This window comes from Haliotis rubra, unplaced genomic scaffold, assembly GCF_003918875.1.
Source record: "Haliotis rubra isolate DU_JTF1 unplaced genomic scaffold, ASM391887v1 Scf288, whole genome shotgun sequence".
Taxonomy (NCBI): Eukaryota; Metazoa; Mollusca; class Gastropoda; order Lepetellida; family Haliotidae; genus Haliotis; species Haliotis rubra.
The window spans coordinates 638,840-655,386 of record NW_025766955.1 but is presented as its reverse complement, the minus strand read 5'-3'; the positions used below and the strand labels follow the sequence as shown (position 1 = coordinate 655,386).

General features: G+C 38.9%; 1 protein-coding gene across 1 annotated transcript; it reads right to left on the bottom strand.

The window, feature by feature from the left end:
* Positions 1 to 752: 752 nt before the first annotated feature.
* On the bottom strand, positions 753 to 16,340 carry LOC124281700 (sodium- and chloride-dependent creatine transporter 1-like). Its single transcript, XM_046717651.1, has 7 exons — positions 16,130 to 16,340; positions 12,093 to 12,224; positions 11,687 to 11,966; positions 4,373 to 4,505; positions 3,090 to 3,240; positions 2,339 to 2,442; positions 753 to 878 (listed from the first exon to the last, which is right to left on the bottom strand). The coding sequence occupies exons 1-7, from the start codon at positions 16,338 to 16,340 to the stop codon at positions 753 to 755; spliced, it is 1,137 nt and encodes a 378-aa protein (XP_046573607.1).
* Between the last annotated feature and the right edge of the window lie 207 nt (positions 16,341 to 16,547).

Sequence of the window (16,547 nt, the reverse complement as noted above, 5' to 3'; positions counted from 1 at the left end):
CGAGACAATGACTGACCGTGATCAACAGATAAAGCGATGGGTCGAACACTACTCAGAGCTGGGAAGTCAGCAGTGCTGCAGCCACTGTTCGACCTGCTTTGCCTGTGCTGCAGGGGAGGTGCAGTCCCACATACGTGATGCCTCCATTGTGACTCTCTACAAGAACAACGGCGACCGCAGTGACTCCAGAGGGAACTCCCTCCTGAGCATAGTCGGGAAGGTATACGCCCGCATCCTCCTCACCAGGCTCCAGACACTGGCTGCCCGAGTGTACCCAGAGTCGCAGTGCAGCTTCAGCTCAGGCCGGTATTTATTCAGTGCGCCAGCTTCAGGAGAAGTGCAGAGAGCAGGGCAAGCCACTGTATCTGTAATTCATCGATCTAACAAAGGCTTTTGACCTTGTCAGCAGAAAGGGCCTCTTCCGTCTCCTGGAGAAGACGGGATGTCCTCCTCAGCTACGCAGCATGGTGATTTCCTTCCACGAGGACATGAAGAGCACAGTTATATACTACGGGTCCTGCTCACCTGCCTTCTCCATCTCCTCACACACTGAAGAGGCCCTGCAGAGACTGGTGGACAAGGTTGTATATGCCTGCAAAGAATTTGGACTCATGGAAGATTCCCAGGAACCTACTCTACTTGCCACTGGTAGCAGACGCACAGGACGTCCAACTCGCAGGTTCAATGTTGTGTGCAAACGTGACATGAAAGTGTGAACATTGACCTTGATGCCTGGGAAACAGCTGCTGGCGTCAAATGGTGCAGAGTGGAATCAGACAAGCAGAGGAGGAGAGAACCCAGCAGGCAGCAGAGAAACGAGCACGCCAACAGAAAGCAGTCTCTGCTTCTTCCCAGTTGTCCTGCTTCGTCTGCACAAACTGCAACATAGTCATCCAACATTAACTCCAGAATTGAGTTGTACAGCCACACCAGGCGCCGATCACAACCCTAGGAGAAACCTCACCTGACGCATCAAGCTTTGCCCTCCGGGACTGCACTGCCAATGATCACATGTGGTCACTTAAGGCAAAACATGATTGATACTTCTGTGTTGTGGTCAAGGAATATGGAATTTCACTCATCAGAGCCACAATGTCACAACGGAGCTTTCAGGAACTAGAGGATTTACTGCGATTTGATAACAAGGAAACAAAATCAGTCCGAAAACAGAAGGATACATTTGCAGCAGTCCGTGACATATATAAAATGTTTGAATGTTCTTTGCGATGGTACAATCTGAAATTTGTAACGATACTGAAAAAAGAAATTTCATAAATATGATACATGACATTTTATTGTATTCACAAATCGTAAAAATTTAGAAAACTAGAAAACATAATTTTATCAATAAAACTTAACTGTGATTATTACATACTTACTGTTGAGCTCTAATTGTTGACTGGAGTGTCTGCATTGTTTCTTCTCTCTGTGAACTAGCAATTACTGTTCATAGGGCCTTGTGCGAAAATATGCTTAGGGAGTAAACACTTTTAGGGTGTGACTGGGCTTCCTAGGCCCAGGGTAACAGGTAGAAGCAGGCAAAAAAGGGTAGCAGGACAAGGGCTAAGAGAGAGTACCAGAAATGAAACTCCTGAAAGCTTTATGCATGGGTCACTCTTGCCTCAATCATCTCACATCACATTCCACGAACACTAGCACTGTGACGATCACGTTTCTCCCAGGATGCCCAGATTAAGCCTATTGTGTGAGCTGGGACACTGCTGCAGCTAGGTGAATATTATCAACAGAGTCTATAACCACTGGTTTTTCTGTACATGGTCTTTCCATTGTATTTATACTGCCACGCTATTTTGATCTGTCAAGATGATTCCTTCGTACTAATTTACATTGATTTGTTATTACAACTTATTATTAATTGTATTTTTAAGTAACGTAAGTCACATTTTACTGTTATTTGTTGGTCTTGCACCTCATTCGTCTTCATTCTGCAACTTTTCACATACTTATTATATTTATCAGAGTACAGAGTAAACAATCAATAGTAACCATAAACCCCACCAACACGATCTGAACAGATATGTACACATGGAAACACCGGGGTTTCAATGTAAATATAATCGAAAACACCCGCACTACATCCACAGCAAATCTCTTCTCGTCGAGCATATCACGGACAGGCGCTTATGAATCACTATAAATACGACGCGACACCGGGTGTTCCCGACATGGACACCTATATACATTGTACACGCGGCTCAGTGAATGCTGCCAGCATGGGACATGCATCTAACTGGATTATCTGGTCCAGGTTATTTACAGACCGCCGCAATATGTCTGAGGTGTTGCTAAGTGCGAGTTAAACAAAACTATTGCTCACTTGAGACATGGTCGATTGAATTGTTTGTAGCTTGCAGCCGTGCCAATCATTCCCCAGCCAGGGCCCAGCGAGTAGAACACCTGCAGACATGCCTCCACCCACACCTGCAGTCATAGCAACAGACAGGTGTAATATTCTAGCAGACTTTTGAAACACATAGCAGACATTTGTAGTACGCTTCACACGGCACCTGCAGTCATAGCATCGTACAGATGTAATATTCTAGCAGACGTTTGTAGTACGCTACATAACACCTGCAGTCATAGCAACAGCCAGGTGTAATATTCTAGCAGACGTTTGTAGTACGCTACACACAGCACCTGCAGTCATAGCAACAGACGCGTGTAATATTCTAGCAGACTTTTGTAGTACGCTTCACACGGCACCTGCAGTCATAGCAACAGACGCGTGTAATATTCTAGCAGACTTTTGTAATACGCTACACACAGCACCTGCAGTCATAGCAACAGACGCGTGTAATATTCTAGCAGACTTTTTTAATACGCTAAACACAGCGCCAGGCACATTGTTGGATGCTGACGTGTATAGGAAGAGCTATTTACCCACAGAGAAACGTTTCCATCGGTTTCACCTTATCCACAAGCTGTCCCTTTGTTATATTTACAGGAACAATTGTGAGTGTCAACCGAGTGTACCACCGGATTGTCTGGTCCAGACTCGATCAATTATATACTGTCTCTAAATAGCTTGAATATTGCTGAGTGTGGTGTTAAACAACCAACCAACCAACCAGCCGAGAATACCACCTGTATTTCCAGTAGTTTGGGGAAATCCGGAACGACGTAGTACAGGAGGCCGTCTGAGGCTCCCGGCTGCAGCAGCGTCGCAATGAAGATGGCGATGAGCAGGAAGTACGGCAGTAGTGCGGTCACATACACCACCTGCAGTCAGGCAAACAGTAGGATGTAGCCCTTGTTATGTAGAACACCATTTATCTTAACTCACGTATGTAACATTTGTCTTACCTTACACATAAATTGGCTGAGAGCTCTTCTATTATTTTCTGTGTACCCCGCTTACATTTTCTACGTTACCCGCTGGGAATGACGAACTGTGGGAATTCATTTGGTACTTCGTGTTAGTAACTCTTTATCTCCAATAATTGAGCCATGTAAAATTACCGATGTTTTGCGAATGCAAATCGATGGAAAGGAGATAACTCTAAACTCGGATAGCCAAAGCACTGAAAGTCCCCATTGTCCCAAGTATGGCAATCTACATTAAGTTGTTGGTGGTCTATACCCCATTACTTATACTTTACTGTTAAAGGTGTGTCATGGTTATATGCTAGTTTTAAGAATAAATCTGTGATAGAGTAGTTATTGTACTGTTCTTTGCAGACAGGGAAGTATATAAGTTTGTTTTTATTTCATTTATACATTTATAACTTTTATAGTTGCGATATGGCTGAAATACTGTCCATGTGACTTGGAATTTTAACTCACTCACTCCATACTCAAACAGTTCAAACTTAACATTGAGGTGTTCGGTAAGATAAAAACGTTGTTCACTGGTCCCACAGGGCCCATGGGTTGACTGACTGACTGAGTTTGGTTTTACGCCGCTTTTAGCAATATTCCAGCAACATCACGGCGGGGGACACCAGAAATGGGCTTCACACATTGTACCCATGCCCATGGGTTGAGCGGGAGCATAAACAAACATAGAGGGTACATCAATCCATGTACCCCTCGTGACCAGTGAACAAGTTCTAATATCATTAACGAAAGATACGGGAAGATGTAAGTGGATCTTAAGAGGAAACAGAATTTGTCATTTTTTTATAATCTAAACAACGTAGAAAATGAAAAACCCTTCTTACAAATATGTCCGGTGTACAGATCTCAGAAATGAGTTCATTGAGAAACATTATGTCGGTTTTCCGAATTCTCCAAAACGTGTTTTGTTATGTGAAGTAACGATGAAGCAACGGAAACACTGTCAAGGTACACATTGCATGCTGGGAACCTCAGAAGTTCGGAATTACCATGACTGTATTTCAGTTTAACAAACCTTCCCAGCAGATTTGATACCACGGACGATACAGACAAATATGATAGTTATTGCGGCGAGCAGGCATCCGACTATTTCCCACTGTACAGACCCAACGTCCTCCAGGCCGGTAGAGACGTTCAAGACGTTGTACCTGGAAGGCAAACAACACCAGTCACAGTCTCTCAGTTGATATTCATATATCTCGTAAGTACAGACTAACATACAAATCTCGGGACGTTCAGTTGCTGCCATTATGATTGGTCACATCTTATCCGTACTCAAATATTTAGCAACTACACTCAGATAACTCGAATGTTTAGCGACCACTCTCTGATAACTCGAATGTTTAGCGGCCACTCTCTGATAACTCGAATGTTTAGCGACTACTCTTTGATAACTCGAATGTTTAGCAACTACACTCAGATAACTCGAATGTTTAGCGACCACTCTCTGATAACTCGAATGTTTAGCGACTACTCTTTGATAACTCGAACGTTTAGCAACTACACTCAGATAACTCGAATGTTTAGCGACCACTCTCTGATAACTCGAATGTTTAGCGGCCACTCTCTGATAACTCGAATGTTTAGCGACTCCTCTCTGATAACTCGAATCTTTAGCGACTCCTCTCTGATAACTCGAATGTTTAGCGACTACTCTCTGATAACTCGAATGTTTAGCGACTACTCTTTGATAACTCGAATGTTTAGCGGCCACTCTCTGATAACTCGAATGTTTAGCGACTACTCTTTGATAACTCGAACGTTTAGCAACTACACTCAGATAACTCGAATGTTTAGCGACCACTCTCTGATAACTCGAATGTTTAGCGGCCACTCTCTGATAACTCGAATGTTTAGCGACTCCTCTCTGATAACTCGAATCTTTAGCGACTCCTCTCTGATAACTCGAATGTTTAGCGACTACTCTCTGATAACTCGAATGTTTAGCGACTACTCTCTGATAACTCGAATGTTTAGCGACTACTCTGATAGCTCGAATGTGACGTGAAACAACAAACAAACATTGCCTGAATGTAAACCCATGCGTTTCTAACCACCGACACTTTCGAGGAGGCCGAGAGGCAACCGACGCCCACGAAACATGGCATACGTAATAGACCTTGTGAATACCATTGATTACAAGACATTGGTGTTGTAGACAAACTGTGCAACAGTTGTCTGTATCTTCTAAGCGATATCAACTTTTGGATCACTCTCACTATGTCTCATTCTCACCGTGCCCTGGCTGTCTCCGCCACAGACCATGGAGATGCCGCACTCACCAGCCGCTCACTGTAGCTCAGTTCGGCAAATCGTTGGACCACATACAAAACAACATACATACAGAACAATATACATACAGAACAACATACATACAGAACAACATACATACAGAACAACATACAGAACAACATATATACAGAACAACATACATACAGAACAACATACAAAACAACATACAAAACAACATACAGAACAACATGCAGAACAACATACAGAACAACATCCAGAACAACATACAGAACAACATACATCCAGAACAACATACATACAGAACAACATCCAGAACAACATATATACAGAACAACATACATACAGAACAACATACATACAGAACAACATCCAGAACAACATACATCGAGAACAACATGCAGAACAACATACAGAACATACAGAACATACATAAAGAACAACATACATCCAGAACAGAGCATAAAGAACAACATACAGAACAACATACAGAACAACATACAGAACAACATACAGAACAACAAACAGAACAACATACACAACAGCATGCAGAACAACATACATACAGAACAACATACAGAACAACAAACAGAACAACATACACAACAGCATGCAGAACAACATACATACAGAACAACATACAGAACAACATACAGAACAACAAACAGAACAACATACACAACAGCATGCAGAACAACATACATACAGAACAACATACAGAACAACAAACAGAACAACATACACAACAGCATGCAGAACAACATACATACAGAACAACATACAGAACAACATCCAGAACAACATACAGAACAACAAACAGAACAACATACACAACAGCATGCAGAACAACATACATACAGAACAACATACATCCAGAACAACATACAGAACAAAATACATGAGGAACAACATACAGAACATACACAACAACATGCACAACAACATACAGAACATACAGAACATACATAAAGAACAACATACATCCAGAACAGAGCATAAAGAACAACATACAGAACAACATACAGAACAACATACAGAACAACATACAGAACATACATACAGAACATACATAAAGAACAACATACATAAAGAACAACATACAGAACATACAAAAAGAACAACATACAGAACATACATACAGAACATACATAAAGAACAACAAACAGAACAACATACAGAACATGCACACAGAACATACATAAAGAACAACATACATACACAACAACATGGAGAACAACATACATACAGAACAACATGCAGAACAACATACATACAGAACAACATACACAACAACATACATACGGAACAACATACAGAACAACATACATACGGAACAACATACATACAGAACAACATACAGAACAACATACATACTGAACAACATACATACAGAACAACAAGCAGAACAACATACAGAACAACATGCAGAACAACATACATACAACATACGGAACAACATACATACAGAACAACATACAGAACAACATGCAGAACAACATACATACGGAACAACATACATACAGAACAACATACAGAACAACATACATACGGAACAACATACAGAACAACATACATACGGAACAACATACATACAGAACAACATACGGAACAACATACATACAGAACAACATACATACAGAACAACATACAGAACAACATACAGAACAACAACATACAGAACAACATACAGAACAACATACATACAGAACAACATACAGAACAACATACATACAGAACAACATACAGAACAACATACATACAGAACAACATACAGAACAACATACATACGGAACAACATACAGAACAACATGCAGAACAACATACATACGGAACAACATACATACAGAACAACATACAGAACAACATACATACGGAACAACATACATACAGAACAACAAGCAGAACAACATACATACAGAACAACATACAGAACAACATACATACAGAACAACATGCAGAACAACATGCAGAACAACATACATACAGAACAACAAACAGAACAACATACAGAACAACATACAGAACAACATGCAGAACAACATGCAGAACAACATACATACAGAACAACATACAGAACAACATACATACAGAACAACATACATCCAGAACAACATGCAGAACAACATGCAGAACAACATACAGAACAACATACATACAGAACAACATACAGAACATGCACACAGAACATACATAAAGAACAACATACATACACAACAACATACAGAACAACATACATCCAGAACAACATGCAGATCAACATACATACAGAACAACATACATACAGAACAACATACAGAACAGCATACATACAGAACGACTTACAAAACAACATACACAACAACATACAGAGCAACATACAGAACAACATCCAGAACAACATACACAACAACACGCAGAACAACATGCAGAACAACGTACAGAACAACATACAGAACAACATACAGAACAGAGTACAGAACAACATACAGAACAACATACATACAGAACAGCATAGAGAACAACATACATACAGAACAACATGCAGAACAACATACAGAACAACATACAGAACAACATACAGAACAACATACAGAACAATATACAGAACAACATACAGAACAACATACATAGAACAACATACAGAACAACATACATACAGAGAACAACATACAGAACAACATACAGAACAACATACAGAACAACATACAGAACAACATACAGAACAACATACAGAACAACATACAGAACAACATACAGAACAACATACAGAACAACATACAGAACAACATACAGAACAACATACATACAGAACAACATACAGAACAACATACAGAACAACATACAGAACAACATACAGAACAACATACAGAACAACATGCAGAACAACATACAGAACAACATACAGAACAACAACATACAGAACAACATACAGAACAACATACAGAACAACATACAGAACAACAACATACAGAACAACATACAGAACAAACATACAGAACAACATACAAACAGAACACAACAGAACAACATACAGAACAACATACAACAACATACAGAACAACATACAGAACAAATATACAGGAACAACATACAGAACAACATACAGAACAACATACAACACAACATACAGAACAACATACATAACAGAGACAACATACAGAACAACATACAGAACAACATACAGAACAACATACAGAACAACATACAGAACAACATATACAGAACAACATACAGAACAACATACAGAACAACATACAGAACAACATACAGAACAACATACAGAACAACATACAGAACAACATACAGAACAACATACAGAACAACATACAGAACAACATACAGAACAACATACAGAACAACATACAGAACAACATACAGAACAACATACAGAACAACATACAGAACAACATACAGAACAACATACAGAACAACATACATACAACAAGAACAACATACAGAACAACATACAGAACAACATACAGAACAACATATACAGAACAACATACAGAACAACATACAGAACAACATACAGAACAACATGCAGAACAACATACAGAACAATATACAGAACAACATACAGAACAACATACAGAACAACATACAGAACAACATACAGAACAACATACAGAACAACATACAGAACAGAACAACAACATACAGAACAACATACAGAACAACATACAGAACAACATACAGAACACAACATACAGAACAACATACAATGCAGAAACAACATACAACATACAGAACAACATGCAGAACAACATACAGAACAACATACAGAACAACATACAGAACAACATACAGAACAACATACAGAACAACATACAGAACAACATACAGAACAACATACAGAACAACATACAGAACAACATACAGAACAACATACAGAACAACATACAGAACAACATACAGAACAACATACAGAACAACATACATACAGAACAACATACAGAACAACATACAGAACAACATACAGAACAACATACAGAACAACATACAGAACAACATACAGAACAACATACAGAACAACATACAGAACAACATACAGAACAACATACAGAACAACATACAGACAACATACAAACATACAGAACAACATACAGAACAACATACAGAACAACATACAGAACAACATACAGAACAACATACAGAACAACATACAGAACAACATACAGAACAATATACAGAACAACATACAGAACAACATACAGAACAACATACAGAACAACATACAGAACAACATACAGAACAACATACAGAACAACATACAGAACAACATACAGAACAACATGCAGAACAACATACAGAACAATATACAGAACAACATACAGAACAACATACAGAACAACAACACAGAACAACATACATACAAGAACAACATACAGAACAACATACAGAACAACATACAGAACATGCAGAACAACATAACAGAACAACATACAGAACAATATACAGACAACATACAGAACAACATACAGAACAACATACAGAACAACATGCAGAACAACATACAGAACAACATACAGAACAACATACACAACAACGTACTGGAACAACATACAGAACAACATACAGAACAACATACAGAACAACATACAGAACACATACAGAACAGAACAACATACAGAACAACATGCAGAACAACATACAGGAACAACATACAGAACAACATACAGAACAACACAGGAACAACATGCAGAACAACAACAATACAGAACAACATACAGGAACAACACCTGGAACAACATACAGAACAACATACAGAACAACAAACATACAGAACAACATACAGGAACAACATACAGAACAACATACAGAACAACATACAGAACAACATACAGAACAACATACAGAACAACATACAGAACAACATGCAGAACAACATAACAGAACAACATACAGAACAACATACAGAACAACATACAGAACAACATACATGCAGAACAACATACAGAACAACATACAGAACAACATACAGAACAACATACAGAACAACATACAGAACAACATACAGAACAACATACAGAACAACATACAGAACAACATACAGAACAACATACAGAACAACATACAGAACAACATACAGAACAACATACATACAGAACAACATACAGAACAACATACAGAACAACATACAGAACAACATACAGAACAACATACAGAACAACATACAGAACAACATACAGAACAACATACAGAACAACATACAGAACAACATACAGAACAACATACAGAACAACATACAGAACAACATACAGAACAACATACAGAACAATATACAGAACAACATACAGAACAACATACAGAACAACATACAGAACAACAACATAACAATAAACATAACAACATACAGAACAACATGCACACAGAACAACATACATAAAGAACAACATACATACACAACAACATACAGAACAACATACATAGAACAACATAGAACAACATGCAGAACAACAACATAACATACAGAACAACATACAGAACAACAGAACAGAACGACATACAGAACAACATACACAACAACATACAGAACAACATAGAACAACATACAGAACAACATACATACAAACATACATACAGAACAACATGCATACATACAGAACAACATACAGAACAACATACAGAACAACATACAGAACAACATACAGAACAACATACAGAACAACATACAGAACAATATACAGAACAACATACAGAACAACATACAGAACAACATACAGAACAATATACAGAACAACATACAGAACGAGATTCCAGGCGGTTTAAAACAATTTCAATGAGCTTCGCTTGTATGGACGCAAATTGTCACAACCTATTTTCTACATTGTTTCGCCAGCCTTCCTTAGGGTTTGTCATTCTGTAGTCTGGAACAGTTCTGTGGTCTGGAACAATTTTTGTCAAATTGTGTTGTATAACAAATCTTTTTTTCTGATAATTCAAAAATTCAATTCAAAATTAACAACTGGAATTTCTGATTTATCGATTACTTGACTGAAGATTACAGGCCACTTTCACATGGTAGGAGTGCTCCGGTGCGGCATCAGGCTGTAAATATCTATTGGGGGACGGGGGTAGTATATGACGTTGGATGTCTTACTGCCAGAATTCCTCGAAAGGTGTGTGAGCCAGGGTTACATTTTCCCAGCGATCGACAGCAAAGATTGTATTTGTTGAATTCACTCCACCAACTGTAATGTTACTGTCGTAGATTGTATTCACGTCTTCCACACACAGGTCGGTGTTCCAGACGTTGCCGCAAGTTGTCCAGGGCAGGACGCTGGAGCAGGACTTCACCAAGTAGTAGATGGGCCAGGCCAGATACAGAGTGTAAAAGGTGCTGTAGACGAACGTAATTGCCACACTTGCAATACCAATTCCTGTTGAGAGACAGAAAATGTTCGTGTAAACAAATTCGTACGGTTAGTGTTGGAGACTAAGCATCTCTTAACTAAACTTATTTCAAATTCTTACTTTGATATATGTATCACCTATTTAGTACTCACCTTTAAACATTGGACAAAAACTCCACACATGCAAGACAGCCTTTCGCGAGAACTGTGACATTGATGACTCGAGGAACATCATTGGAAACCCAGTAATGAGAACACAAAAGATGTATGGGATCACAAAAGCCCCTGAAAGGAAAATAAAGACATAAAAGTATGATAATCATCGCTAAGGGCACAAGAAACATGTTGTTCTGAGCTTTGAATCACAGGATCTGCATTTCCAGACTCACGCTGCGAATGATAATTGTTACCAACAGCAGTGCAATTTGAAAAACAATTGATTGCACTGAAACATAGTTTCGGTGTGTGGAAAGGCCTATTCACCCATTCCCACCTAGGCCAATTACTGCCTCAGTCGTGTACAATTATATACTCACGGGCAGATCCAGGATTTTGGAGAAAGGGTGGGAGTGGGGGTGGTAGGGGGAATGGGTTGGAGAGAGATGTGCACATAAATCATGAAGCTCAAAACGTTATTTTTCAATATGGCATTTCAGTGACCCTCTCAATCATCTCAGACACTAGCGCTTTTGAGCAGCTAACACTGGATACTAGCGCTTTACAATTGCATGTATGTATGTATGTATGTATGTATGTATGTATGTATGTATGTATGTATGTATGTATGTATGTATGTATGTATGTATGTATGTATGTATGTATGTATGTATGTATGTATGTATGTATGTATGTATGTATGTATGTATGTATGTATGTATGTATTTATGTATGTTTATAGAAATTATTGAGAATTTAAAGATTGTACATTTTGTATTTTTGTATTTTTTTCACTCATTACTTACGTATTATATGTGAATGTTAGCAGAACATAACTCAAGTTTCAAAGACAGGTGAACAGTTAGTATTTTGTCAAGTCACCATGGGCAGCAATGCAGGCTTCAATGCGGCGGGGCATACTGCTCATCAAAGAAGTTAGAAAGTCATGGTCCATGCTGTCCCAATATCGGACCACCTCTTCCTTCATTTCAGCAATATTTGTCAGATTTCCCTTATTGACACTTTCCTCCATAAGTCCCCAAACATTTTCTATTGGATTTAGGTCAGGGCTATAGCTTGGCCAATCTAATAATGTCCGAAACCAGGCCTGTCAATGCTTTGATCGATGTTTTGGGTAGTTGTCCTGCTGGAAAATCCAACAATTTCCATAGAACACATGAGCAGATGGAGGTAAATGTCCCTCGAGAATATCTGTGTACCGCTCACTGTTCATATTCCCTTCAAATACACAGAGGGGCGTTGCCCCTAACACAGATATGCCATCCCACACGTTAAATTTCGGACTGTACTTTGGGCGCTGATACAAAGGTTTTTCAGTTTGTTTGGTCCAGAATTTCAGTGTATTAGGAAACAGCCACATTGAACTTTCATCTGAGAAAATCACATTGTCCCAGTTAAAATTTCTATGCTATAAGCACCAGTTCAACCTTTGTTCCTTTTGTTCAGAATTCATGATCGGTGATGGAATTCCTCAACCTTTCTGCCAACCCATTGCATGCAGCTCAGTTCTAATTGTCTCCTTACAGACAGCCACAGTTCCTCTATCAATCATATCCAGCCTTAAGTTTTCTAAACTCCTTCGTTTGTTTTTAGAAACAAGAATACCAAACCGCCTCCTGTCACCGACAGTCACTTAGGGCTTCCACGGGTACTCGAGTACTCGAGGACGAGTCGGGTTTAGCTGGACTCGAGTCCATTTTCAAGGACTCGAGGACTCGAAAAGGGGAGATAACTCGAATGATTGACGTTGACGGACTGTCTGCCATGTGCTAAGCATGAGCGGCCGTTAACGTCTAATATTAAGAAAAAGATATAACTTTATTATCCCAGAGGAAATTCTCATATATCCAAACTGTCTCAAAATGAATATATACACAGTTCACAAAAATATACACAATAATTACATGTTCAAAACGAATGCTATTTACAAATAAAACTGACATGATATAATTCAATTAACCACATAGGTAAAGAGGCTGAATAATTCTAGTTCTAATCACATGATGGTGATTCAAAATATTTGTTGCATTCACGAATACTTGATGGTATGAAAGACTGTCGAGCTCTGTTTTGAGGGAAGGTAATCGACAGCAGCGTCCAGAAGGAAGTAGTTCAAAATGGTGAGATCAAATATGTCAACTATCAAATCAAATTTTAGCTGCCTTTTTGAATATACTCGAAATACACTCTAGAAATTTTGCAAGCAGTATTAACAATTTTGAAAAGTTTGTTTTTGTTGCGATGAGACAGATCCCCATACCAACATAGAAAATTGTAGGTCAACACACTTTGAAAAAAGGTTTGATAAAAAACTGTCATTACGGTTTTGTCAATGCCTTGACGATAATAATGTTCAGAATCAGAAATTAGGCCAGTAACAGTGGCGTCATCTGCAAATTTCACAGTAAACAAGTCATATATTGACAAGTAACAGTCATTGGTATACAAAACAAAGAGTACGGATGAAGTAACACAGCCATGTGGATCTCCAGTAGAGGTTGAGAGAAAAGAAGATTGATAGCCATTGACACTGACATACTGAGTTCTATGTACCCTGAATTCTTTAACCCATCTGATAATGTTTTTATTAACACCTACATTAAATAGTTTATTCCTCACACGGTGTGGCTGTATGGTATTAGTTGTTACAAGTCTGCAGATGAGAGTAAATATTATACATCGATTGAGATTTCACTTCTTAAAATGATTAGGTAACTATCTTGACAATTGATCGTTTGCTTGAAAGGTATGAATTTCGAGTACTCGGGTCCGAGTCGAGTCTCACCCCTCGAGTACTCGAGTCCAAAAATATGGACTCGTTGAAGCCCTAACCTCTACTGGAGATCCACATGGCTGTGTTACTTCATCCGTACTCTTTGTTTTGTATACCAATGACTGTTACTTGTCAATATATGACTTGTTTACTGTGAAATTTGCAGATGACGCCACTGTTACTGGCCTAATTTCTGATTCTGAACATTATTATCGTCAAGGCATTGACAAAACCGTAATGACAGTTTTTTATCAAACCTTTTTTCAAAGTGTGTTGACCTACAATTTTCTATGTTGGTATGGGGATCTGTCTCATCGCGACAAAAACAGACTTTTCAAAATTGTTAATACTGCTTGCAAAATTTCTAGAGTGTATTTCGAGTATATTCAAAAAGGCAGCTAAAATTTGATTTGATAGATGACATATTTGATCTCACCATTTTGAACTACTTCCTTCTGGACGCTGCTGTCGATTACCTTCCCTCAAAACAGAGCTCGACAGTCTTTCATACCATCAAGTATTCGTGAATGCAACAAATATTTTGAATCACCATCATGTGATTAGAACTAGAATTATTCAGCCTCTTCACCTATGTGGTTAATTGAATTATATCATGTCAGTTTTATTTGTAAATAGCATTCCTTTTGAACATGTAATTATTGTGTATATTTTTGTGAACTGTGTATATATTCATTTTGAGACAGTTTGGATATATGAGAATTTCCTCTGGGATAATAAAGTTATATCTTTTTCTTAATATTAGACGTTAACGGCCGCTCATGCTTAGCACATGGCAGACAGTCCGTCAACGTCAATCATTCGAGTTATCTCCCCTTTTCGAGTCCTCGAGTCCTTGAAAATGGACTCTAGTCCAGCTAAACCCGACTTGTCCTCGAGTACTCGAGTACCCGTGGAAGCCCTAACCTCTACTACAGCTTTCTGTCCATGCAGGTAGTAAAGGTACTGTAAGTCCCATGGCCCCTAGTATTGTCATCTACCTTCAGTTGTTGGTGACCTATAGCCCGCTTTTATATCGTATTGTGCTGTATTGTAATGAATGTTTTAATGCTTACCTGCTAGTTTTATATTTCTATCTGTGATAACCTAGTTGTTTTACTGTCCTTTATTGACAGAGTTTACGAAATAACTTCATTTATTATTAAAGTATGTATTATTATATTCACGATATGGCTGCAATATTGCCGATGTGACTCGACATGAGGTGTCACAGGTATCTTACCTCCACCGTTCCTGTTGCAGATGTAGGGAAACCGCAGCAGATTTCCCAGCCCCACGCTGTATCCTACCATTGTGAGCATATAGTCCAGATGTCTGCCCCAGGACTCCCTGGCTTGTGGGGGATCCGTGGTTGTACCCCTTGGGGACTGGACCTGTGTCATGGGAAGCCCTGCGTCTGCAGCATCTTCTTCCTTGGTTCTTCCTTTAACCATGGAGTCTATAGGGTACAAGACAACATCGGAGTGACCAGTTCATTGAGAGTTTCAACCCGTAGGCTCTTGAAACATTGTGTAGTTTTTATGTATGCCAAGGTTAAAACTGAAACCTAGGTTAACGTTCTGAGTCTTTGCGTTTAAAGTATATACTAGTATATGCCTGACGGATATCAACTCAAGCCATGGTGAAAATGCGCTACTGTG